Here is a 25,501-nt window from a genome sequence, read left to right on the forward strand (position 1 = left end):
AGCCCCCCAACGTCCAAGAAGTTCAGGGGGCAGAAGGGAGAGCTGTCCTTTCCTCTCCCAGCTGACACGCGCTCAGAGCCGTGTCTCTGCCAAAAAAGATGCCCTGAGCCACAATACCCTCCGACGTCCGTGTTTCCCGCCCTGGGGGAACCCCAGAAAAAGCTGCCTTCCCAGCCCCCCCCCCCGGAGGTCTTCCACCAGCCTCACCTGGTCAGACAGTGCCTGCAGAGTCCCAACATTTCAAAAGCGGGGTTTTATGCATCTTTCGAAAGCAAGTCCCTTCCCTTTCTCCCCCACTCCTTTTTCGTGGTCTCAGGAAATCTGACCAAAGCGTTAAGTTTCCGTAATTCTGTTTGGCTGAATGCAGAAATGGGTTGGGGAATGTGCTGGCTGGACTTCGATACCTGGGAGCAGGGAAAACTACGGCTTTGCTAAGCGAATGGCGGCAGCTCTCGTTGTGCTTCCTTCAGTGTGCTGTAGCTCTTTTAATTCTTCGCACCCGTCCGCCCGGCTCCCACCTCCGTGCTTCCTCCTTCGCCCGCACACTTTCAACCCAAGGCTCCTTCAAAGGCCACAATCCCTCCCTGCGCACAAGTATTCTGCCTATCCCAGGCTCCCTACGCCGGCCGGGGCTTTTTTCCTTTCTTTGGGGTAACCCTTCAATTGCCCCTCCTGGGAACAGAACGGATGCATTCCCCCACCCCCTTAAGGAAGACTGGAGTTTATATTTTCAACAAAAGTATGGACTACGTTTTTAAAAGATATATATCTATATATACTCACGAAATATATAACAAGCGCAGAACTTGTTGCACTCAAAATGTCTATAGATATCTATATGGGGAAGGGGGGAAAAATCTATTTCTGCCAACTTCGGCGCCCGCCCCGCCGCCGCAGGCTCCTCCCGGCCGAGAGCCAGAGGACGGCGGCGGAGCAGGAGGAGGAGGATCGGGTTTGGCGACGGCTGCTGCGTCCTCTCCAAGCGCGGGGCTGGCCTCCGCCGCGCCCGATCCTCCGCGCTCGCCGCGCTTCTCGGCGGAGCAGGTCTCGTGCGTGTGTGAGGCGCTGCTGCAGGCAGGCGACCCCGGCCGGTTGGGCCGCTTCCTGGGCTCGCTGCCGCCCGACGCCGAGGCGCCGTGCCTGGAGGCGCAGGCGGGCGAGAGCCTGGCCAAGGCGCGTGCGCTGCTGAGGGAGCTCGCTCGCCGCCCCGCGTGAGGCAGCCAGGCAGGCAGACGGCGAGAGCCCCGCGCTAGGCGGCCTCTCCTCGCCGCCGCCGCCCCGCCTCTCACCCCCCGACTTGCCCGCCTCCCTCCCACGGCACACCAGGCAACTTCCCACGGCACACTTGTGTGCCGCGGAACACCGGTTGGGAAACACTGACCTAGACAAGGAAGTACAACCACAAGCAAAAACAGCTCATCTTACCACTTCTGGTTCTCTGAAAAAAATCTTTTTCCAGCCTTAGGTAAGAGCATCACCATTTTTTAACAGCTGGAACCAACTAAGAACTTGGATGTTATTTTTCAAAAAGAAAAAGAAAAAAAGAGTGTGTATATTGGATTCATCTTAAGTGTACTGGAAACATTAGTTCATAAAGAGATGTTCTCTGTGTGTGTTCTTTCTCATATGTATTTCCTCCTCCCCCACACACAGATAGAGAAATGCACATGTATACATCTCTGTGTAATGAATGGTTGGAAGGCAAGTTATAATGGCTTTTGCAAAGCTAGAAGGTTTGGCTCTGTAAGCTTCCCGAAGGGAAGACTACTATGTGAGCAGCTCAAGATTCCTTGGATGAGTGGGGGATATAAGAGTAATTGAATAATGAAATGAGACCAAAGTTTTTACTGCCAATGTCCAGCTCCTGAATAGCAACTGACCAATAGCCATTCTTACCTCAGATGAGCTCCACCAGATACATTGCTATGCACAGCTGATAAATGTATAGCAAATGCTTCAGGGATACTTGGATTTGGTATAACATGGAAAGAAATTGTCCTGTTTGGTTCACCATGAGGAACAGTAACAATGCCTGGAAAGAGAAAGGAAGGAAGTTGCTAAAAGAACAATTGATTTTTTAAACAGAAACAACAGTTACACATTAGATCGTAGCTTCAGATTTGTCTCTATTCATCAGACAATCACAAAACAAAGGTTTGGTAATATCAAGAGAAGTTAATTTATGTTGTGCTTATTTGGGTGTAAGGTAACTTATAAAGCTGTATTTTGGTGGTGGATGGTGGTATGCCTCTTTACAAAGACTTGGTTGCTCTTCTTTTAAGAAATATTAAAATAAAATGAACATATGCAAATATAAATAAAAGCTTAATGAATAAAAGCAAAACAAAAAACTTGAATTTTGAATATCCCTGGCAAGACACAGCATTCTCTCTTAAGAATTTTATCCTCTCATCAGATACTGCAGGCAGGAAAAGAGCAGTCTTTGCAGTTCTATATGATTAAAGATAATAAAAGTTATATATGTTTTTTCCCCAGATGTCTGGGCCAGGAATAGAACAGGAAAATGCCATCTTTAACCCAGCGTTCTCAAGAACTTTCTTCTTCCAGTGAAACAAAACTGCAACAGCCAGGGTCGTGATGTGATGAACATACTTCTGGCCTGGAAGGGGCAAAATCATCAATAGCCTAAGCCTTGTGGTTTAAAGATTCTATGAAGCAAAAGATGGTGCCAACAGTAGATCATATGATTTGCCTGTAGAAGATCTCAGGTTCTTCTTGTAAGGGGCAAAATGGAAGCACTCACCAGAAGCTGGTGTAATATTGCCTGGTTGAAGGAACTCTGGAATCAAGCCAGGTGGATATCCAGAACTCCACATTACTGTGATGGAGCCATACACTCCTTCCCGAGTTATCATTGCTTGGGTTGTCCCTGCTGTAATATTTGTAAGTCGTAAGATAACAGACTCAAAGGCAACCTGCCCAAATGGAGAAAGATGATGTTATTGTGAGAAATGGATGATTTTACATGCACATACATGTTATTCTTTAGCAGCAGCCACATGGTGCTTAAAGTAAATTTATACTTTTGTGGATCAAATATTTCTGTATGAAGTATTGCTTCTACCGGCAGCATCATACACTCCTTTAACAACCCTAGAATTTTTACATCTGACTCTGGAACGCATCTAATTCTCACACTATCGGCACAAGGTATTTTTTTGCACATACACATGGCAACAAGATACAGTGGGTTACTTCTCCTCTCCTCTGAAGTCTAATGATATCTAAATGAAAATCTCCTGAAGCAGTTGATAGAATTTGGAACCATATAACAAAAACTATTCATGTTTTTCAAAACCAAATGTATTAGTATTTGATCCATAAAAATCTACATTCTGCTCTTTGCACATGCTGCTTCCTAAATGCACGGCAAGTAAATACAAGCACATATTGAAACCAAAAACCTCACCAGTTTTTACACTGATACATTTACAAATAATTTGTTCAAATGCTTCAACATATGGCAGCCAGTTAATTCTAACAACATTGTGACTGCATTAATTTTGATCTGCCCTCTGGTGGTACAGATGTTACATGGCTGTACTTACCTGAGAATTGGCAGCTTCTTTGGGAATTGGGACAGAGACTGACATCGTTGTATTTAATATTTTAGGCACAATATTGGCACTAATATTAAACAGGCTTACGCTGTTCAGTTTCAGAGTAAAATTCAAGCCCAGGAAGAGAAACACCTGAAAGGAGATAATCACTTATCTGTTTTGTCATCAGCTAGGAAACAAGAACTACGTGTGAGACATTCAAACAAGAAATCCTCATATTGAGAACTGTTTTAAACATGTTGTTCTCCAAAATCTTTCCCAAAAGAATAATAGAATATAATGTTAAATTATGAATAATGGCATATTCAAGCCACAACTATTTAAGTTAATCCTCAGAATTTATTCTTTGTTGCCTATAAGCAGAAAACAATTATAATTAATCATTTACAGTGTGCAAGGAGGGTTGTTGTTGTAGTAACAAGGTGTTCAGCCATGCAAAACCTCACCCAGTATAATTCATGAAAAAGCTGAAACCATAATCAGGCCCCAAGGCAGATGTTTCCTCATGGACAGAGACTGTATCCAAGCAAGATTCTAGAACATGAAAGACTATACCATGGGAAACAGGCTGTCACTAAGAAAAGATTTTAAATTGCAAGTTTTCTTTGTCCATCAGTACTGCGTATAGAAAAAGCGTATTTCAAAGACTACAATTCAGGGACTGCTATTGAAAGGGCTTTCTTGGGAGACAATGTTTTCATATGATAAGAGGAAATGCACAGGCAATCCCTCCCTACTGCACATGTCAAACCTCCCTTCCTTTGAAAGGTCCCAGCCACAATCTCTTAAAGGATATTGACAGACTGGAATGTGTCCCAGAGGAGGAAAGATTGAAGGAGTTGTGTGCATTTAGCAAGGAGAAGAGATTATTAAGAGGTGATGTAATAGCCATTTTCAGATTTTCGAAGGGCTGACACATCAATGGTGGAACAAATTTGTTGCTCCAGCAGGCAGGAACCAAACCAACAAGTGCATTTTAAAGTGGTTTAAGACTTAACATAAGGAAGAACTTTGTGATGGTAAAATTTATTACTAGTTTTTACCATCCATTACTATTCAGTAATGGAACAGACAGCATCAAAAGATGGTGGATTCCTTAGTTAAAGGGTGTGTTTTTTTAAAAAAAGCAGAGGCCAGATGGCTACTGGCCAGGGATGCTACAACAGCAGATTTCCTGCCCAGGCAGGGAATTTGAACTAGATGACCTCTGGGGTGCCTCCCCACTCTGATTCTAGAAAATGGGACTCTTATTTTTCTAGAAAGCTTTGGGTTGCAGCCAAACTTATAATAGACAATGGTCACAAAGTATTGCTGTGCTGCTTACTCAGCTCAGTTTCAAGGACCTCACAAGGTAAAGAGAAATTACAGACCTGGGTATGTATTGGCACAGTCTTCACTCCAAAATTGGAACCTGCTTTAACTAGCAGATGTCCCACTGCATTGGCTGGCGTGACTAAGCTTTCTTCACTAGGAGATGAAACATGGTACTCCACAATCACATCTCCAAAAGTCCCCGCATGACGAGTTACGTTAATCTGGATGTGCCGGCTCAGATCGTTCTTCACCAGCACTGACTGCTTTTCAGAATACAAGGCAAATACTCCATGGGGATCATCGTTTGCCAAAACAGTGAATCCAGAAGTGCTTTTCTCCTGATCCACATCAGCTCCTCCTTCCACTGAAGTAAGCTGTACCACATAATGCTCATCTATTTCAGGGACATCATCAGGCAATAAGAATATAACAATCTCAGATGTCCTTTGCTCGTCAGGAATTACAGCAGAACCGCTGGTGAAAAGGAAATCATCTGTAGTATCTGAATCACTACTTAGCTCCCAGTGAACCTGAAGTAAAAATCTTTGATCAGTAAGTTCAAAAAGTGGTGAGACCTTCATATCTTTTTATATATTAGACAATTAGTTTTAGTATGAAATTATTATTATTATTATTATTATTATTATTATTATTATTATTAATTTGATTTGTATATACCGTTCAATCAACAATCCCAGAGCAGTGTACAACATTAAGAACATAATTTACACAGCATAATGCATAATAAACCATAATGCACAGAATAGTAGCAAAATAATCATAATAACAGTCCCCCTAAATATGTCCCTCTAAAAGCACATTCCTCTTAGAAACATTTAAACTGATTTATTGTTTATGCTTGACATAGTCTTCCAAATCATTCCAACAAAGAAATACAGTACGATTGCCTATTATGGGCATTTAACTTGCACAATTTCAACCATATGTGGCTGAAGGCCACATAAGTTAAATGCAAGCAAGGGGGAGATATTAAAAGGGGGTTTCCTGCTGCAAAAAAGGAGTTTTTTAAGGTCTCTGCCTTGCTTGGGAAGTAAGGTCCAGTCCGCATGCCAAATCTGGGATGCTCCTGTGAGATCTTGGGGGAACTCAGACAGCCCTGTGAGATCTTGCAAGAGCATCTTGGGGGCTCCAGAGCTGGCATGTGGAGGCGGCTTTATTCCCCAAGCAAGGCAGTGAGCTTAGAAGCGCTGGGGAAACCCAATGCCAAATGAGCTTCTAAGCTCTCTGCTTTGCTTGGGAAGCAAGTCCCTCTCCACGCACTGTCCCCAGAAGCACCAGGATGCTCATGCGGTGACAGTTCCATGTGTAATATGTGATCATACTGTAAATTTAAAAACCTTAAACATTCAGAAACTTTAGTTAAGAACTTTACAAATCTATCATACATTGCACAATGCCTCCATAAAATCTAATTTCACCTTCATAGTCAAGGGTGAGATTGAATGCTATGCTAAAGACTTCAGATTACACTGTTGCAATTTGTAGCAAAAGTCGAAACTACCAAATAAGTACCAAAGGTTGAAACTACCGTAATGTTCCCCATGGTGCCTTGAATTCGCATTATGAAAAGCACGATACGTAGTGGCCCTTCGGATGCTGATGGCTCCTCGTAGTACTTTGGGGATAATGATTCAGGGGCAAACTGCACAATTCCATTGGGATCACCAAACTTCAGAATCTAAAAATGATTACAACAGCATATAATTGACTTTCCTTGCTTGTGGGACAAATAAAAATTAAACAGTTTAAGCAACAAGTCATGTGATATTAATTCCATGTTTACTTTCCCCCTTTTAAAAAATGGCATAAGATCCAAACAACAGTGCAACTAATCTTGTATGCTGTGACTTTGAGCTTGTTTTTGAACAAATAAACAAACCTAAGCATGGCATCTAATTGTTTTGTTAAGGTTACAATGAGAGCAGCATGTGAATTACCAAAGGACCTGAACTGTGATAATAGGATTTTGTGTGCATATTCTGCAAATGAAATCAAGTGTATTGACTTCACACACAACAATGATCAATAATAATTCTGGATGCTGATAAACATAAATGTTTAAAAAGAGCAAATTAAATGTTGGGAAAGTTAGAATGACTCGGTTCTATGAGGGAAGAAAAGTTTAATATATCCAAAATGGAGAAAATTATTGATCCACTCGTGTTCAGGAAGGAGAAACAGTAGAAGAAATGTTACCTAAGAAGACCAATGGCCAGGAAAACCAGACAGCTGACTGTATCAGTGCCTGCTTCTCAACAGCTTGGTAGGGCAAGATGCCCACTTATTTTCACTCAACTGCAAATGCCTCCATGTGTTGAAAAGAGGTGTTGGTGGGGAGGCTAGGGGCCATGAGGTTAGCCCCACTCCCGTGGTCAATATGCACATTGGCCACACCATGTCACTGCCAATGCAGCAAGCATGAGAAGGGGCTTTATGCATGCATGTTCCCAGAACGCCTCAACACAAGAGGAACTCTTATTTCGGCCAAGATTCACCTTCCTAAGGAGGAGCTTTCTTCATCAGTACGTGCATAGATGGACATGGCTCTTATGTGTGCCAGTAGTGGGAGTGGGGCTAGTCAGGTATCCCTGCAACTTTCTCACACATTCTTTAAATGCAGGGAGGAGGAATGGCTTCCTCATGTCACAAAGCTTTCAACAATTCCTGGGCAGGAAAAACACTGAGCAACCCAACCTGCTTTACTACAGAAACAGTCCCATTTAAAAAATAAATAAATTTAAAATTACTATTAGTGTAATGCTGGCAGCCTTTGGATCCAGTTCTGTTTCACCCTTTGCAATGCTCAGTCGAACAATGTAGGTCTCCTGAACTTCAACTTCTTCATGAGGATAAATTTCCAAGGTGATGGTTCTCAGACCACCTTCTGCTTCTTCAAAATAAAAGGTTCCGTTCACCGGGTCACCAATGTCACTGTTCAGAGCAGGTAAAATTGCCTCTGAGTTAGGTCCCAAAATATCCCAGTTAATCTGTGAAATATAGAAATTCCAAAGGTAGCATTTGTTAGTATTATAAGCAAGTTGCAATAGAACAATTATGGTAGCTAGTACCTTTTACAAAAGACATTAACTGGAGGATGGCTGGAGAGTTGCTCTATTTCCCATGTGAGTATTGGCAAGAGAAGCACAGTCCTTCTAACCTCAGGTGGCTTAACTGATCTAACAACCCTTAGCCCATAGCAGTGAGTCCCATTTTACTCATGTGTTTGTTTATATCCCACCTTTCTGTCCATGGAAACCCTCAAGCAGTTAATGATGTATCAGTTATTTTTAAAAATGTAAAAGATAGCAAGCAATACACCAATCTGCAAAACTGGAAAGCACACAAACAACCACAGTAAGAGGGGTGGGGAATGGATAGCCAAATTACCACCTAGTCTAAATGCAGGTTAAAATAATCTTATCACATTCAGTAGATGCATAGACCAGAAACAACTCCTGTATAATCTGGTTTACAATCTTATACGACACAATCTTATAGAAAAATGAGGGAATGTAAAATAATTTAATCTCATTCATTTCATAATAAAATGCATCCTTACAAAAGGAATTCACCAACATCTAATTTAAGGCGGGAAGGCATACCTGAGATTCTCCCACCAAGCCTCCAGTTCTTTCCAGGACCAAGGACAGCGTCAATGACATATCAGGATTGGGGATAGTTATTCGGCTTTGGTTGAGGAACCGGACAGTCCCATGTGGAGAGTCGCTCTTAGCAATAGTTATCTGGGTCACTAGGTGGAGCCCAAGGACTGCTCCCCCACTAGCACTTATTAGCTGGATTTCAAACTGCTCAGCATATTCTCTATTCCAGAAACAATAGAAAAGATCACATTTTGCTACCAAACATGACCTCTCCATATAGGCATCATTAAAATCTGAATGCCCAGCAATTCACCAGAACATTTGCATATATTCAATATTAATTATGGGTGGTTTACACTGTAGACATAAGAAAGGGAAAATAACTGCCAGTGCATGATCTGCATTTATATATGTAATTGCAGCTTATTTAACAGACACATAGAAACTCTATTTTTAATTTCTTCATAAGAGAAATTTACAGGAAACCAGAAAAGAGACTGAGGTAATAATGGTTGTTCTCTATTTTACTCTTAATCAATGTTTGCTTCACAGCTGAAAATTTTGTTTACAGCAAAAAAAAAAAAAGGTTTATCAGCAACTTTTTAAAAGGAAGCTTTTAAGCAGAGGTTGGATGGCTGTCTGTCTTTGATTTTTTAGTTGAAATTCCTGAATTGCAAGGGTTGGATCAGATGACTCTTGGAGTCCCTTCTAACTCTACAATTCTATGATTCAAAGGATATTCTCATATATTTTTAGACCTCCTTATCCATTTCCCTATCATATGCAAAGAAGTCTTCAACATCATTACCTTTCATCGTCATCTATGATTAAGACATTGATGAAACTCTGGTTTTGGCCATGATGAAAAATGACTGAATTATTTATGATACTGTAGTCAACACCGTCAGGAAGAGCTGAAATACTTCTAGATATGAAATCTGCAGTCACAAAGCCGTAATTCCCACGTCTTCGTACTACTGGAATCATTATCAATCCAACATCTTCTTCCACTACAAAAAATGAATTCAAAGTGAATGAGTGACATTTTCTAAATTGCATGCTTGTATATGACCATATCATTTATTTTTTACTTTAGTTCATATGTTTGGGGGGGGGGTACTCAGGCAATATTAGGAAATTGCCCCCAAACGCCACCATTGGTAGGACAAAAATTGGAATTGCAAAGTGATTATTTCACAAGGACATTTGTTGCATATCCTTGAAAGCTGAATATTTCTACTTGTTTGAACCACAGAGGGAGAGAATCATTCAGAAGGTCCCTGTTGTTACATTTCATTTTACATTTCTCACAAGCTATTTAACCCATAGAGATTCATGGAAAAGCCTTGCATTTCCCAGTGCAGCACACAGAGAGGCGCTGTTATCGCTACTTACTGCTGTTCTCAGCTGCTGGACTGGGCTGAACTCCCACCATCCCCAAGAGCCAAGGGCATCTTGTGAGGAACAGCAGCAAAACTTTCTGCTTTAGGGGTGATAGTATCAATTGGACATCTGTAAGAGTCCCTGTCACAACAGTTATGTTTTTGTTTCCTGGCGCTAAAAAACAACTTTAAACTGTTTGGGGGAGATGTTTAAGTGTACTTTTGCATTCTTCTGTAGCTATTGATGCCACCAAAGAAAATAAATAAGGAAATCGAAACCTAAAACAGGTACAAGATTTTGAATGGATAGTACTGTTTTATTATATTTTTATTACATTAATATTCTACTTCTCCCTGACATGCATATCGTGTGTATGGGATTCTGAAAAGACCTTCAAAGGTCCAGCAAGAGTGCTCAACCATCTATTTCCACACCAAGCTCAGAGGCCATCATTAACAACGATAAAGTCATTCACTTGCTCTTTAAAATGCAGTATGATGCTATATCCTTAACCTACCTTGCAGACTTGTATAGAGTGGATCAAATTCAATTATGCCCTCTGCATTGTCACTTTTTGATATAATGATTTTTATTACTGAGGCATTTCCTATCTCAGGGGGTTGGTCAACTTGCAGTCCATTTTCTTTTATCGTAAAATCAAATCCACTTGCAGAAGTATGTGAAGGGAAATATAAAGAAATTAGGCAATCAGCTCAGATTCCTGGGTGTCCCAGTCTTTGTCCTGTGGCAAACTGGTTTAGTTCAGACATAGCTGCACTGCTAACCATAGTTTCATACCAAGAGAATGAGCCTGGATTTGGTTCTGGTTTGCAATACAGATTGGTTGGGCAACTGCAAATTGTAGTAGTAGTAGTAGTAGTAGTAGTAGTAGTAGTAGTGGAAGAAGAAGAAGAAGAAGAAGAAGAAGAAGAAGAAGAAGAAGAAGAAGAAGAACAACAACAACAACAACAACAACAACAACAACAACGCCGCCCAGTCATTAATCTCTATCTTGCAATCTACAGTTGAATCCAAAACATAACATCAAGTAAGATATCCAGGGCTACTAAATTTGTTATATACATGTACCACATATAGCAAATTCTGTCGCCATGGTTAATCTTCTCCCATGCAATGAAATTTATTTTTACCTTCCCAGTAGTTCAACTTTTGTCATTTCTATTGAAAACTCCTCAGGACCTTCAGGGAGGTCATCATCATGGATTTCTGCATAAATAGTTTTCATAGTCTCCTTAGGTTCAAAAGTAACCTCTCTGAACATGAGAGTAAAATCCATGCCTTCAACTGCAGTTCCATTCATCGCCTGATACCAGAGGCGAATTTGCCCGTAATATCCATGTGAACGGACAACTGTGATATTAGCCTGTTGAGGACAAGCATTCCTTAAGGCTCCAATGACACTACATCATGTTGCATTGTAACGTTGATTACAGCTGTATGTCATAACTGTTGCAGGTGCCGCACAATACTCATTACACACTTGTAAGAAACCATTATTTTAGGGTAGAGGCACACTATGACCATGATCGTATAGTAGTTAGTACTCTGCGTTGTGCTTAAAACATTTTTGTTTAAGCAAGCTTACCCAGACATGCTTGAATCTTGCTTTAGTTTTTTGCTGATTTTAACTGTTTCTAAAATATTTTTATTTTTGTTTTCAACTGTTTTCATAATTTTACTACTTCTTACAAGCTGCTTAGAGGTTATGTTACAAACCAAGTGGTATATAAGTTCTGTTAAATAAATAAATACAATAAGTGAACTCCCCACTTGCCCATTTTTCTTCTTCAGACGTCTGCAGCAGTTCCTGGGAGAATGCAAACTTCCCATAGGGGAAGTCACTAGCAGCCATGGTGATGTTTGCTGTGCTGGCAGACTCATTTATGATTCCTCCATCACTGATACCACTTAGATGAAACTGATAGTGATGTTTTTCCTCCGGAACATCGTCATCTAGAGCCTAAAGAAATGCAAGCAGACAAACCAGGAAGAATTTTGCAATGTTCACCTTGATGGAAAGCCCATTTACATGTGAACCAAGATGCAAAATCTAACCAACATGGAACACTGCGGTCACAAGCCCATACTCGATGTATACGAGTGAAGGGACTATCAAATACGGCAGAAGCCTTGTGACAGTGGCACAACATCAGCTAGGCCACTGTCAAGGTAGCTATGTTGGAACAACATCTGGAATACACTGATAGGAGAGCCTGCCAGTGCAGCCACAGTGCCAAAGAGGCACCTGCAGAATAGTTAAAATGGGTTGGAGTTGTGAGTGGAACTGGGGAAGCACAGAGGAGCATCCCACTTGTGCTGTATCCTATACTCCTGCAGACCAGCCACACAGACCTGACTAAAGGAATTTCACCCCATTGGATTTGATGAGGGGAGAAATAACTCTAAGATAATATCTGCCTGCAAAAAACCCAACACCATCATACACACACTGGAATAACTTAGTATAGTATATGATGCAAGTCAGCACCCAATCACAGTTCCCCCCCTACAGTATAAAAACCCCACAAATTAATACCATAACCTAGATGACAGGGCACACAGTATGGAGCTATCCTTCTCTGGCCTCCAGTCTTGCCTACTTAGAGCTCAGAAGGGCAAACTCTATTGAGAGGAACTGTGGAGAAGAGCACTGCGTAAAAAGTGAGCACTTTGCACAAAGCAGCGCAAGTTAGGACTTGAGCACATTGCTGTCACTTCTCTTCCTAGCGTCCCAATAGGTACATTTTTTGTTGTTGTGGGTGTCATTGTTGTTAGTCCCCTGTGCATGTTGTGATCCAAAGTTGCACCTGTGAGCAGCACAAAGGGATTCAAACCAGGGACTCCCAATAGTGGGGTTACTGCTGTCTGTGGCACTGGAACTCATGGGGTGAAGGAGCACTATGGGGTCACTATGTGTGCTGTGATGCAGGCAAGAGTTTTAGGGTCTTTTCCCAATTGCCATAGTTCATTAGTTCCTTCTGTGGTTGCAAGTGCCATGTGGACATCATTGGCACAGTTCCTGCTGGTGGACACTGGACGTTTACATGACTGATGCAGTCATAACTGCTTTTTTGTGCCATTTGGAGATTTGTCATTGTGTCGTGTTTTCCCCTCCCTTCTTTGGCATAGTCTATAGAGGACACAGAGGGCATTACCCTTGCATAGCAGCAGCATATTTCCCCCTCCCATTCCATATAATGAGAGTATAGGATTGCTCAGCTGGGAGGGAAAAAAATATGTAGTTCATACCTGTATCAGTACGATGGCAGCAGACTGCCTGTCTTTCATGGTCAACATTCCTGATACCTCAGCAAATTTCTTCTGATCAGGTGGTGTTATATTCCAGGAGACGGTGACCTCTCCAAAAATCCCTGGCCCACGTACTAGGCTGCAGGCAATAACAGGAGCATGGTCAGGTTTCAAGTTTGATTTCATGGTTTTGGCTCTCCCTTCAATTACAAACACTGCAGTCAATCCTAAACAGGTCTTTCGCCTGTCTTCAAATAAAGCTGCAGCAAATCATTGGGGTTTTTTAAATGGGGAAACTGTGTACTGAAACAGCCGTTTCTTGGATCTCTGAACTCATGTGAATTGTCACAAAATATATTGTTGTTTATTGTTTATTTAATTTCTATACCACCCTTCATTTTAAGATCACAGGGAGATTTACAATATATATAGGTACTTTGTTTCAGTCTTAACATTTATTCATAATGTGGCATGGCGTATCAAAATCTGACCTGCAGCTACATGGAATGTGAACTCCTGAGTATTCTGAGAGTGCTTCTGGACGCCAGCTTCTCTAACAATTACAAGCACAAAACTGGAAGCAAAGAAAGGGTGCCTCAGATAAGAAGCACCTGTTATCATAAGCTTTTGCAGCTAGGCTGTGGAAGTGGTGGCGGTCAAAACTGTTACTCCTCGCATGTTGAGATAAGTAGTGGGTTTGGTCTAGCAGCACTCTGGAAAGGGATCAGAACACTTGACATCTCGTGTGTGGTGTGTGCTTGGCATGCTGGTCACCCACCAAAATATTATAACTAGAGAAGCACTGGGAAGAACTCTGAGATTTCCCAGTCTAATTGAAAGCATAAGTGATGACTCCTCCCGTAGTTAATTAAAATTAATTAAAGCTTTCACCAGATGGTGGGAATCTCAGGGCCAAAGTAAATGTGCATTTATTACATAGTTTACCTTCACATAGTTCATAGTCATACCTCGGGTTACAGACGCTTCAGGTTGCGTTTTTTCGGGTTACAGACCGCCAAAACCCGGAAGTACTGGAACGGGTTACTTTCGGGTTTTGGTTGTTGCAAACGCTGTGGGTTGCGAATGTGCATCCCACACGGATCAAGTTCGCAACCCGAGCATCCACTGTACTTGGCTAGTTCAGGTTTGTGGTATGGGAACAGGGACGCAAACTGTATGACAGACACTGCAAATAGTTTAGCTCTTTTTGGAAATATATTCCATAAAGTAATCAAATTTTTTATTTGGATTTGGATATAATTGTGTGTGCGTGTCCTAAGTTTGAGAGCCACAGATCCTGTCATCCAATGATGTGAACGGAAACTACTAGAATTACTTGAGATTTCTACAAATGAGAGGGCAGGGTTGTGACATTTTGACAAGGTCAGGGCATTGAAAAACCCCATAAAGCTGCAAATTGCTATAAAGCTTCTCATTCTTCTTGTTGCTCAACAATGGAAGGACCTAAAGGGTGACACATTAGCTAATTGGCATAAAACAGTTTGGCAAGTTGAGATGTTGGAAAAGTTAACAAATAATCTGCATCTAGCTAAGGAATAAAATGTAAAAGTTATTTTGTGGCAGATTGGCCCTGTTTTATTGTTTATGCAACCAAACAGGGGATACAAAGACATCTACTAGCAGTGTGCAAAATGTTTTAGACTTGAATTTTGATACTTTTGGATAGGCTATACCAGGGGCGCCGACTTATAAAAAATATTGGGGGGGCCCATACCGGGGTCCTGCCCCGGGAAGTTTTCTAAGTTCCAATGTCAGCGGCGCCCGGCAGAGCAGCCCTCTTGGCCACGGCAGCCTGGCTCTCCCAGCCCCCGGGGGCCGCCCTCCTCCCTCGCGCACCTGCAGCGTTCCCGCCCGGGGAGGCAGCGCCCCCAAGGACTCAGGTTCGGTTGTACCTGAGAAGCCGAGCACCTTGGCTCCCAAACAAATCGGCTTCTGAACAATCAAAACCCGGAAGTGAGTGTTCTGGTTTTCAAATGATTTTTGGAGATGGAACATCTGGTGCGGCTTCCGATTGGCTGCAGGGGGCTCCTCTGGCAGAAGCCGCACTCTGGTTTTCAAATGGTTCCGGGAGTCGAATGGACTCCCGGAACGCATTCTGTTCGAGAACCAAGGTACACTGGACGCTCGGGTTGCGAACGTGATCCATGTGGGAGGCACGTTCGCAACCCGCAGTGTTCGCAACTCACATTGCTGCGTCTGCGCACACACAGGTTGTGATTTAGCGCTTCTGCGCATGCACAAGTGCCGAAACCTGGAAGTAACCCATTCCGGTACTTCTGGCTTTCAGTGCATCCATAACCTGAAAATGCTTAAGCTGAAGCATCTGTAACCCGAGGTATGACTGTATGTACCAGTCCTAAGGAACTGGCCAAGTAAGGCAATCAGCATCTGCAGGTCCCTTGACAGACAGGAAAGAAGCCACACTCTTGGATTTCTGTTGGTAGATGCCTCTTCCTGAGATGCTTGTATTATGCTAATCATAGAATCATAGAGACAGAAGGGACCCCAAGGTCATCTAGTCCAGCCCCCTGCAATGCAGGAATCTTAGCTCAAGCATCCCTGACAGATGGCCACCTAGCCTCTCCCAGGGAGCAGAGACCGTCTGAACAGCTCTTATTGTCAGAAAGCTCTTCCTGATGTTGAGCCGGAAAAGTCTTTCAAAGCTGCTGCACACCTTTGTTTGGGGTCCTCCCCTCCTTGCAAATGTCAGTGGGAAGGAGGGCTCTGTTTCAACAGAAAAATAAAGATTCCCCTTGACCGAAGAACGGTACACTCCTTCTATCTGGGATGGTCGTCCTCTTCCACCGAGCGCGCAGCTTCGGGAGGGACGCACATGGAGCGGTGAGGGAGGAAGGGGACACCCGCCTAGCCAGCCAGATCAGCCGAATCAACCCTGGCGATCAATGGGGTGACAGATGTCGCAGCCAGATCGCCCTCACATCCCCCTTTCTTCCAGCTTCCACTCATTCGTCTCCGACTGATAATGGACTTGGGAGGCTTTGAGCCCCTTGGGGAGCTGAGCTGTAAAGGACAACCTCCAATTTTCATGCATCAGAAGGAGCCCAGGAGCCCCATCGGGGCTTACCCTGTGCAGGCTGGTTCCCCCCACACACAAACACACACACTGGGTTGCAATTTTGTGGGTCAGCTTTGGCTGGGAGAGGCAGCCCCCCGTTAAGTCTCTGCCAGCCCAATAGCACAGCCCCCCCCCGCCAAGTCCATGGCAGGAGACAGGCAGCAGCACCCAGACCCCAGAGGCTGCCCCCCCAGCCGCTTCCTTGGTCCCACAGGAAAGCCAGGCAGGGGCTGCACAGCCTGCCCTCCGCCTCTTCCTGCTGCCCCCAACAGACAACCAGGCCTGCAAGCTTCCTCTTCTGACATCGCCCAGGCCCCCATGCAGCCCCCCACCAGCAAAACGCCCAGGAGTTTGAAGGGACCCGAGGGCCACGCAGCCAAGGGGTCTAACTCTGCAGGGAAAGCTTCCTGTCTTTCCTCTGCCCCCTCCCCACCGGAAAGGGATGGTGGCTGCAGGCTCTGCCCCCTCCCTTAACACCTGCAAAATGATTAAGGCTGATACATTGTGTTACAGGATTTTATCTAGGTAACTTCCCTGACCTGTCAAGTTGAAAGGGTACATTCAGGCATAATATTTGCAACATTTAACAACTTTAAAGATGTGCCCCCCCTGTAATTTCCATAACAGTTGGAAGGACAAAAATATAACCTCCTATGACAACTCCTGGAACCCATGAGCTTTAAGACAAAGATCATGCATGGACAAATGTAAAGATCTTTGGAAAGTATTGATCGAAACCACAGTAACAAACGAATCAATGTATCTTCAAGGGAAAGAATAAGTAGATCCATTTGCATATATAGCTCTGTAGGCTTAATTATATTCCATTGCTATTTTGTTATTGCTCTTTTCCTCTGCTTCTATTTATTTTTAATGCATGTAACCTTTTTATTCCCCCTCCCCCCCGCCAATTTAACTCCTTGTAATACTCTCAATAAAATATAAGGAAACAAGAAAGGAGATTCCCACAAAACATTAGGAAGGCCTTTCTGGTGGTGAGAGCAGTCAGACAGGGGAAGGGGCTTTTAGGGAGAGGTTGGGGGGGCATCTGCCAGGGATGCTTTAGCTGTGAGTCCTGAATTGCCGGGGGTTGGACTGGATGACCTTTGTGGGAGAGAGAGAGAGAGAGAGAGAGAGAGAGAGAGAGAGAGATGTACACACCTGAGCCTGCAAGGGGCAGCCAAGCCCCCTTCACCGCCTGCCCCCCCCGCCAGCCCCCTCTCCCCTCCTCCCTAGGCGGCAGCTCCGCCATGACCACAAACGGCGGCGGCAGCAGCAGCAGCCGCGCGCGGCCCGGGCTCCCCTCGCCGGCCGCGGGAGCCAAGGCGCGCGACGAGGCAAGGGAGCCGGCGCCCGGCAGAGCAGCCCTCTCGGCCACGGCAGCCCGGCTCTCCCAGCCCCCGGGGGCCGCCCTCCTCCCTCGCGCACCCGCAGCATTCCCGCCCGGGGAGGCGGCGCCCCCAGGAGAGGCGGCGGCGGCAGCAGCCGCGCGTGGCCCGGGCTCCCCTCGCCGGCCGCGGGAGCCAAGGCGCGCGATAATTTTTTTAATTATTGGGGGGGCTCAGCCCCCCCAATAAAATTTTTGAGGGGGCTCGAGCCCCCTCAGGCCCCATGGAGTCGGCGCCTATGGGCTATACTGACAGATTAAAGTTTTTGGGGGTTTTTTGTTTTATTTTTGGCTCCCCTTGTTTGCTATGTGAAATGAGGAGATTAACTGTTTTGTCCTGTTAAAATTCTGCTCATCAAAAATTTAAAAACCTAAAAGAAAAGAAAGCTCCATATATACAGCAGTGGGATCTACTTCTTGGCAAATCCATGTTGACACAAATTTATAGATTACAACAGTGTTTTACAATGAATGTAGAGATCTCAGAGATGTACCTACCCAATAAAAGCTGTCCCATTGTACTTTCCTATGGGCTCTCCAATCAGGATATGGGTGGATGATGAAGCTATCCCAACAATCCCAGAAGCTCCCAGGTCTCCCAGTACAGTGATGGTTGCCACACCTGTGAATACAAAAAAGTTTCCTAATTAAAAAACAAAAATCACTGACATAACTGATTAATCTTTACTCTGTTTTCTCTTTGGATGAAAACTAGAGGGGCTTACACATACAAAAGAGACACATTTTTCGCAGGGCGTTCATGACACTAGGTTGTATCCAATGGCAGTTTTGTTCTGTCTGTAGAAAAGGGAGGGAAGCCACACACACCATGCCATGGGGGGAAAACTGCAGAGATTTTTGGTACCTTCTGCAGCAGAATTAGGGTGGCTTAGGGGGCTGCATGAAAGAAGGGAAGTAACAAAAAATAGCTATCCTCTCAGTTCCACTGACAGAGGCCTTTGGTCAGCTGAGTGACTTTGCTGAACAGAACCCACAGCCGAGTTTTCATTTAGTTCTCACTATTGCCAAGGTCAAACTTTTTTTGGGGAGGGGAGGAATGTAAATTTGCCACTGCGATACACTAGCGTTAGGCTCTGCAATTAAATTGTAAGACAATCCTTGCTATCACCACTTGTTCTATAAAGTACCATTAGTTTATTTTTCAGTTTAATTTATTTGCTGAGACAAACAAGAACTTTAGTGCTCAGCAGTTAATAAATTTGTTTGCAAGGCAAGAACTCCACTGAATGCTGAGAGGTCAGAAGGAAATTTATTGCAGGTGTTCAGAACGCAGTTTTACATTTCTACTCTGAATACCAGTTCGAATTAAACCTTATTTTCATAGGAGTAGAGAAAGTCGCCTTATACTGAGACACATCATTGGTCCATCTAGTTCTGTATTGTCTACAATGACTAGCAACAACTTTCTAGGCTTTTAGATTGGGGTATATCTGTCAACCTTTCCCTTTTCTTGCGAGGAATCCTATTCAGAATAAGGGAATGTCCCTTTAAAAAAGGGAAAAGTTGACAGCTATGGATTGGGGTCTCTCTCAGCCCCACCTGGAGATGTCAGGCTTTCAGCCTGGGACCTTCTGCATGCAAAGCAGATGTTCTACCAGTGAGCCACAGCCTTCCCCTCTTAATTTCAGGAGGGACGAAGTATGTTAAAACACAACGCAATTTATCTCTTGGGAACTCAGGTATCAGAATAACAGCTAACGTGAATGTTCAGGACAACATTTTTGAGTTTCAAGTTCAAAACACAGCTTGACCAAAACACATGTTTTTAATGGCCTCACAAACATTGATTTACTTGGTCAGTAAAAGACTTTTATCTTAATGTTGGGGGCGGAGAGCCACCTAATCAAATCCACTCCTTAATTCTACCCAAATTTACCCAAATTATGCCACGCTGTAACCTTTTATAAACAGCAGGTAAGGGGAAAGTCATGAAAGCAGGCCAGCTGGACCCCCATGGCCTCCCTGTAATTCAAGCACTTATCGTCTTTGGACATTCAGTGGAAATGGCTTCCCCCCCTAATGTTTACCATTTATTGGTGAGATCTCTGTGCCATCAGTAGAGACCAGTTGAATTGTGTAACTTTCATCACCTTCCAACAGACCATCTTGAATTGCTTGCAAAACTATGGTTTTTTGGGATTCCATCTGTATAAGAATGGAGCAGACAATAGTTCAACTTACAGCTGTCATTTAGTATACGAACAGAAGAGAATGTACCTTCAGTTCTAAGCAAAATTTACCATATCTAATTAATTAAACAACAACAACATTCTGTCAAGACAGATTTAGCCTCTCAGGTGGCTCTTTGGTGAAGCAGAAGGTGTCTAATTACGAATGTAGAAAATGGACTCCTCAGAAAAAATGTGGCAATGACTCATCTGGAAGAGAAGTTATCACCCCTTCTCTAGCAGCAGTAAAAGCCAGACCAATCTCACCACAGGTGATCTTGAATAAATCTTCCTGCTTACTTTCTGAGTCAAGTTAACTGTGCAAATAGTGCACCACATTGGGGCCAAACAACACAACAATTTGTCTCTATAAGTACGGCTGATAGTATTCAGGGGTATATAGAAGATTGTTTTCTTCAGTTCCATGACCCTCAGATAGACTGGTAGAAGGATACACAAGCATCAAAGAAAAAAGGGAAATGGAAGAAAACAGTAGGTTTACCTCAGCAAAGAGAAGAGTCCCATTGAGAGGAGTGAGATCATACTTAGCTGCCTCCTCTAGTATCCAAATGAGCCGAACTTCCCCCTTGCCTCCTTCACTCCGACTTACAGTAAGAAACACATTTGCGGCAGGATCATCAATTGACTGGGGCTCCTTTACGGTTACCTAAAACAACGAAGGCAAGAAAAGGTTAGACCAGATATATCACACTTTGCACATATGGATGCTAATGTGGGAAAATAAGTGGACGTCACACACACACACACACACACACACACACACACACACACACATTACACACCAAGTACCTGGTATCTAAAGAAAGACAGAACTAACATCATTTAAGTACCACACATGGAGTACCTGATCCAGTACTGGAACCCCCAATACAGAACCCAGTGTCAGATGCACAGATCCAGTGCCAGGAAGGAACTGTATAGAAGCAGCAGCCAACTTCTGTGCTCATACCAGCCTCTCTAGGTTGAAACTAAAACATTTATTTGCTCTCTACACTCAACATTCTGATTCATGACTCATACTTCCTACTTCTTTTTATTTTTTTCACGTGGGTGGGATACATACAAAATACTAGTATTTGATTCAACAGAACAATCATTCAGCAAAACCCATCAACAGAAATGTTACAAACTTTGTGGGAAATGTTCAGTTTTCTCCTTTCGACATCTGAAACAGTGATGACATTTGTGAAACAAATGAATTTGTTTATTACATTTAATTATAAACCTGCTCAGTATGTACCACTTACAGTGTCATATGGACATAACCTAGTGTCCTTCCTGTGCAACAGTCTCCTAGCAACCACAGACTTGAGGGTGATCTGAAACATGCCTTTCTTGAAAACCAGCTTAGAAATAACATCCTTTCTCTGGTACTGAACCTGGCTACTATGTGCATCTCTAACAATAAAGCTATCTAGGTAAGGAAGCAAACCAAAGATTAATGAGGCTCTGTGTTGGAACACTGGAATACATGGAAATCAAAGAAGCAATTTTGAAATTCAATTTACAGAGAAAAATCCATTTTTTAAAAAATACCATACCATATGCAAGCAATTTTGCTACTTTTTCTTATGTGGAGAGTTTGCCTGTGAAAAATGAAACCAGTTTAAATGCCCCAAATATAAACCTGGCAAGTTTGCTCATGACACTTTCCATCACCTTTGGCCTAAAGTAGCCACTGATTCATGCAACACAGTAAGCCAAACTATGGTTTAAGGAGACTGTGTGAATATGAGGCTCCCAGACAGGAGCTTGCAGCCATTTTGCTCCTCCACCATTTTTTCTACTGTTGCACAATGGTGAGCTAACCCCTTCATGGTTAGTGTGGAGAGAGCTTAACCATGGCGCACAAAGCCAAACCTTTGATTAGCTCCGTGTGATACAGCAGTAAAAGAACCAGAGAGGAGCAAAGCAGCTGTGAGCATCTTCCCCCACCAAGCCAACACATTTGCATGGTCTTCAGTAAGCCACAGCGTGTTTTGCCGTGTTGTGCAAACCAGCTCATTATCAGTGAAAAGTTAGGACCTAAGAAATGATGTCCTCCTCTAACAATATGTACTGCAATTTACTTTGTGTCATGACATGATCAAACTTTGTGTCTCCCCAAGCCCTTTCTTCATCATTGGCAGGGGCAAAGGAGTCACACAGCATGATGACATGAAACCGGGGCATGAGACAAGCTGTACTAAATTGTGGTGGAGGAAAAACTCAGCCACAGGCTGCCATGGTTTCTGTAGCAGCTAGTTTTGCTCTCAAACCCAGAGGTAGGTTTGTAGTTCCTAAAGAAATATTCCTAATACAGTGGTGCCTTGCAAGACGAAAAGAATTCGTTCCGCGAGTCTTTTCATCTTGCGATGTTTTTCGTCTTGCGAAGCACGGTCCGTCGCAACTGCGCCTCTTCAAGGGGCTTTAAAAAAAAAGCGCAAGACGTTTTCGTCTTGTGAAGCAAGCCCATAGGGAAATTCGTCTAGCGAAGCAACGCAAAAACGGAAAACCCTTTCGTCTAGCGAGTTTTTCGTCTTGCGAGGCATTCGTCTTGCGGGGCACCACTGTAGAATTATGGAAAGAATAATTTTAAAATGATTAATGAATAAAGGAAGGCTATATTGCCTCTGGGCTCATGAGATATGGAGACAAGGAATGGAGGCAGCCCCACAGCTGATATACTGTGTTGACTGACTGAACAACTTCCAGTTTACTTGAAAAACATGCAAGAGAAGAAGCTCTTCCCTTTCTCAGCCACATGCTTTCTTGTGGTGAATTAGCTGCCATTTCAAGATTCACAGCTTTACATTTTGGTTTTGTTATACAACAACAGCGCTTATAATACGTATGCATTATAAAAGTTTTATAAAATGTAAGTAGTTTTATTTGGATGGGTGCTTCATTCAGTATTTCCCTGACATTTTTAAGTAATTGGTAATTCAATAGCTACACAACCAGCACCACACAAACATTCCCAATTGTACCACTTACATGCTTTTCTTCAAACCCAAATACGCCAACAGGAGAGTCATTTGGTGGAATAGTGACAGTCACTTGCACATCCTCCCCTAATCGGGCACCACCTGTCACTCTGACTAAAGTGACAGTGAACATCTCTAAAAACTCAACAAGGTCATCATCTATGATGGTGATCTCTATCACTCCTGTCACCTGGAAAAACAAAACAAAACTCTATGAAATAAGTGACATATATCATTATATGATGAGCATGCTGCAACTTAGACAATACAATCAGTGAATGGCACCCTGCCATAAATCCAAACACAGAGAGTGTACAGTCCTTGTTGAAACCAACAAGTGTATGTACCAGGTGCTTTAAAAAAATCCTAAAGGAAGATTAAACATTCTGTGCTGACCTTATAAACCTGTATAAAACTGTGTTTGCTTTTGGGGTACATTTTTACCTTGCTAGCCAGAGACATAGGGAATTATGCAGAGGGCCTTTCAAATCCCTTTCAAATCTTCCATACAAATTGCACATGAAGAATGAAAAGCTGTGAATATGTGAAGGATGACGCTGTGCCTGTGTTCTGTTTTGTTTTTTAAAGAGAGAAAACGTGATGGGCATGTGATGGGACTGTCACATGATTAATTGCATTCATCATGTGAAGAACGTAGTCATGAAAACATAGAAACTAAGGAGTACAAGATGATCTAAAATGTTGTGAATTTTTGCATCAGCATACTCCATACTTCTCCATCAGCAAATGTTAGGTTCCCGGATGACGGCGTGAAGTCTTCCAGGCTAGCAGTGGCAGGTGTGGCTTCCCAAAACAGATTTACTGATCCAAATTTTCCTGCCCCTCGAGCAACTGGTAGCTTCAGAACATTATCTGGTGGAGGAACCTCAAAGCCAGCTACCATTCCACTCATATCCTGGAAAGAAAGCAGTATTTTAAATTCAGCTTGGGACAGTTATTCAGAGCACTATAACAATTGCATTTCTGACATAGAAAAGCCAGGATATCAAACCATGGTTTGAAGTTGGTTTTAAAATCTGGCACGTTCCAAGCCTAGCAGCCGTAGCTTTCCTGGTTCAGATGAAACAGGAAACAATGGTTATTTATAGACTTTCTTGTTTAATTGTAGGCCTGCTCCCATGTTACACTGTACAAGCTGTCTCTGCACATGTACAAGTGTTTGTGTGAAAAAGCATACACTTGTTGATTTTTACATGTCAGCTGCTGAGTGCATAGGTGCAGACTATACATTTGCTGAATGTTGCATGTGAATAATTGTATGAACACACAGCTCAGCTATTTGGGGACACAGACTGTGAACACAAATGTACTCATGACTTGGGCAAACGGTAGAACAAAGAGTCGCATGTGTGGTTGAAAGGCTAGTGCAAGGGTGACCAATGTGGTGACCTCCAGATGTTGGACTCCAGCTCCCATCAGCCCCAGACAACATGACCAATGAACAGGGATGATGAAAGAAACATCTGTGGGACATCACTTGCCCTGGGGATGCCAGTGTGGTATCTCAGTTTCTTAAGCTGAGATATAAAATGCCCCAATCAGCCCAACCATCTACAAACAAAGTCAGTTTCAGATTACTGAGACCAAGAATAATGACAGTATGGGGGCATTGACATTTTTCAGTTCGTTCTCACCTTGGCAGCACTGAAATAAAATATTCCTCTAGGATCATCATTCTCTTCAATTGTTATCTCAGCTATTTCTAAGCCAAGTCTTTTCACACTTGGCCCTCCGCCAGTAAGGGATGAGTCCAGCAACTGTACACTGCTAATATTGATTACAAATATCTCCTGTAATTCTGGAATGTTATCCTGTCGGGGTGGAAATGACAAATGGAAAGGTGGAATGTGAATCTCTCAAATACTGGAGCTATAGCAAAATGGACACACTCTCCCCCCATTCTTTTGCCTATGAAAATATTGCACTGAAATTGCATCTTATTATTGTATATGTAAATTGCCCTCGCAAAAATATAAAGGCCCCATCACACTTATATAGAGCTAGCATTTTGGCCATAGTACTTGATTCTAGGCCAAGTTCAGTGGTTCCCAATTAGCTAAGTACTGCGGACCCCCTGTTTTTCAAAAGCCAAGCCATGGACCCCTTACTTTTGACAATTTTGATATCTCTGTGGTAGTTTTTGTTGTGAATGGTGCCACAGACCCCCTGAGTGGGTTATGTGAACTCCCTCGGGTCCACAGACCACCAGTTCAGAACCACTGGCCTAGTTCATACATCACCTCAGTCCAGTCTCAGTGAGCAGACACCAAGGCGGTAATCCTATGCATGGGAGTAAGCGCTATAAAACAGAGCAGAAACTATTTCTGAGTAATCACTGTAGCCTGAAAATCTCAGCAGTTACAAACCTTACATTCAAAGCACATTAATTCTCCCAAAGAATCCTGGGAACCACAGTTTACCCCTCAAAGAGCTATAATTCCCAGGATTCTCTGAGGGAAGTCATGTGCTTTAAATATATGGTGTTTACACAGATTAGGACTCCAAACAGTAATGGGTGCACTGACCCAACTGTAAACAAGAATTGGGCAGCTGGTTTAGGAGTCCAGTCAAATAAATTAGAATAAACATTTTCTTCTATTCTGAGCTTTGTAAACCTGGCTGAATTTTAGCACATGTGTGTTATCAAAG

The 25,501-nt window shown here is 43.1% G+C and overlaps 1 protein-coding gene across 6 annotated transcripts in view; it reads right to left on the reverse strand.

Annotated features, from left to right (window-relative positions):
* ADGRV1 (adhesion G protein-coupled receptor V1) overlaps positions 1–25,501 on the reverse strand; it is a 246,928-nt gene that overhangs the window by 129,998 nt on the left and 91,429 nt on the right. For all 6 annotated transcript variants that reach the window (XM_083465098.1, XM_083465097.1, XM_083465099.1 and 3 more), the window contains 18 exons: positions 24,487–24,663; positions 23,565–23,747; positions 22,842–23,021; positions 20,347–20,511; positions 19,704–19,821; positions 18,154–18,277; positions 13,172–13,310; positions 11,697–11,882; positions 11,053–11,285; positions 10,419–10,567; positions 9,327–9,528; positions 8,519–8,738; positions 7,664–7,903; positions 6,445–6,594; positions 4,952–5,425; positions 3,570–3,713; positions 2,765–2,936; positions 1,897–2,032 (listed from right to left, as the gene is read on the reverse strand). In XM_083465098.1, coding sequence (XP_083321224.1) covers positions 1,897–2,032; positions 2,765–2,936; positions 3,570–3,713; positions 4,952–5,425; positions 6,445–6,594; positions 7,664–7,903; positions 8,519–8,738; positions 9,327–9,528; positions 10,419–10,567; positions 11,053–11,285; positions 11,697–11,882; positions 13,172–13,310; positions 18,154–18,277; positions 19,704–19,821; positions 20,347–20,511; positions 22,842–23,021; positions 23,565–23,747; positions 24,487–24,663 — 3,392 coding nt within the window. The remainder of the gene's footprint in view (positions 1–1,896; positions 2,033–2,764; positions 2,937–3,569; positions 3,714–4,951; positions 5,426–6,444; positions 6,595–7,663; positions 7,904–8,518; positions 8,739–9,326; positions 9,529–10,418; positions 10,568–11,052; positions 11,286–11,696; positions 11,883–13,171; positions 13,311–18,153; positions 18,278–19,703; positions 19,822–20,346; positions 20,512–22,841; positions 23,022–23,564; positions 23,748–24,486; positions 24,664–25,501) is intronic.

This window comes from Podarcis liolepis (assembly GCF_965112155.1).
Source record: "Podarcis liolepis genome assembly, chromosome: 11".
Taxonomy (NCBI): Eukaryota; Metazoa; Chordata; class Lepidosauria; order Squamata; family Lacertidae; genus Podarcis; species Podarcis liolepis.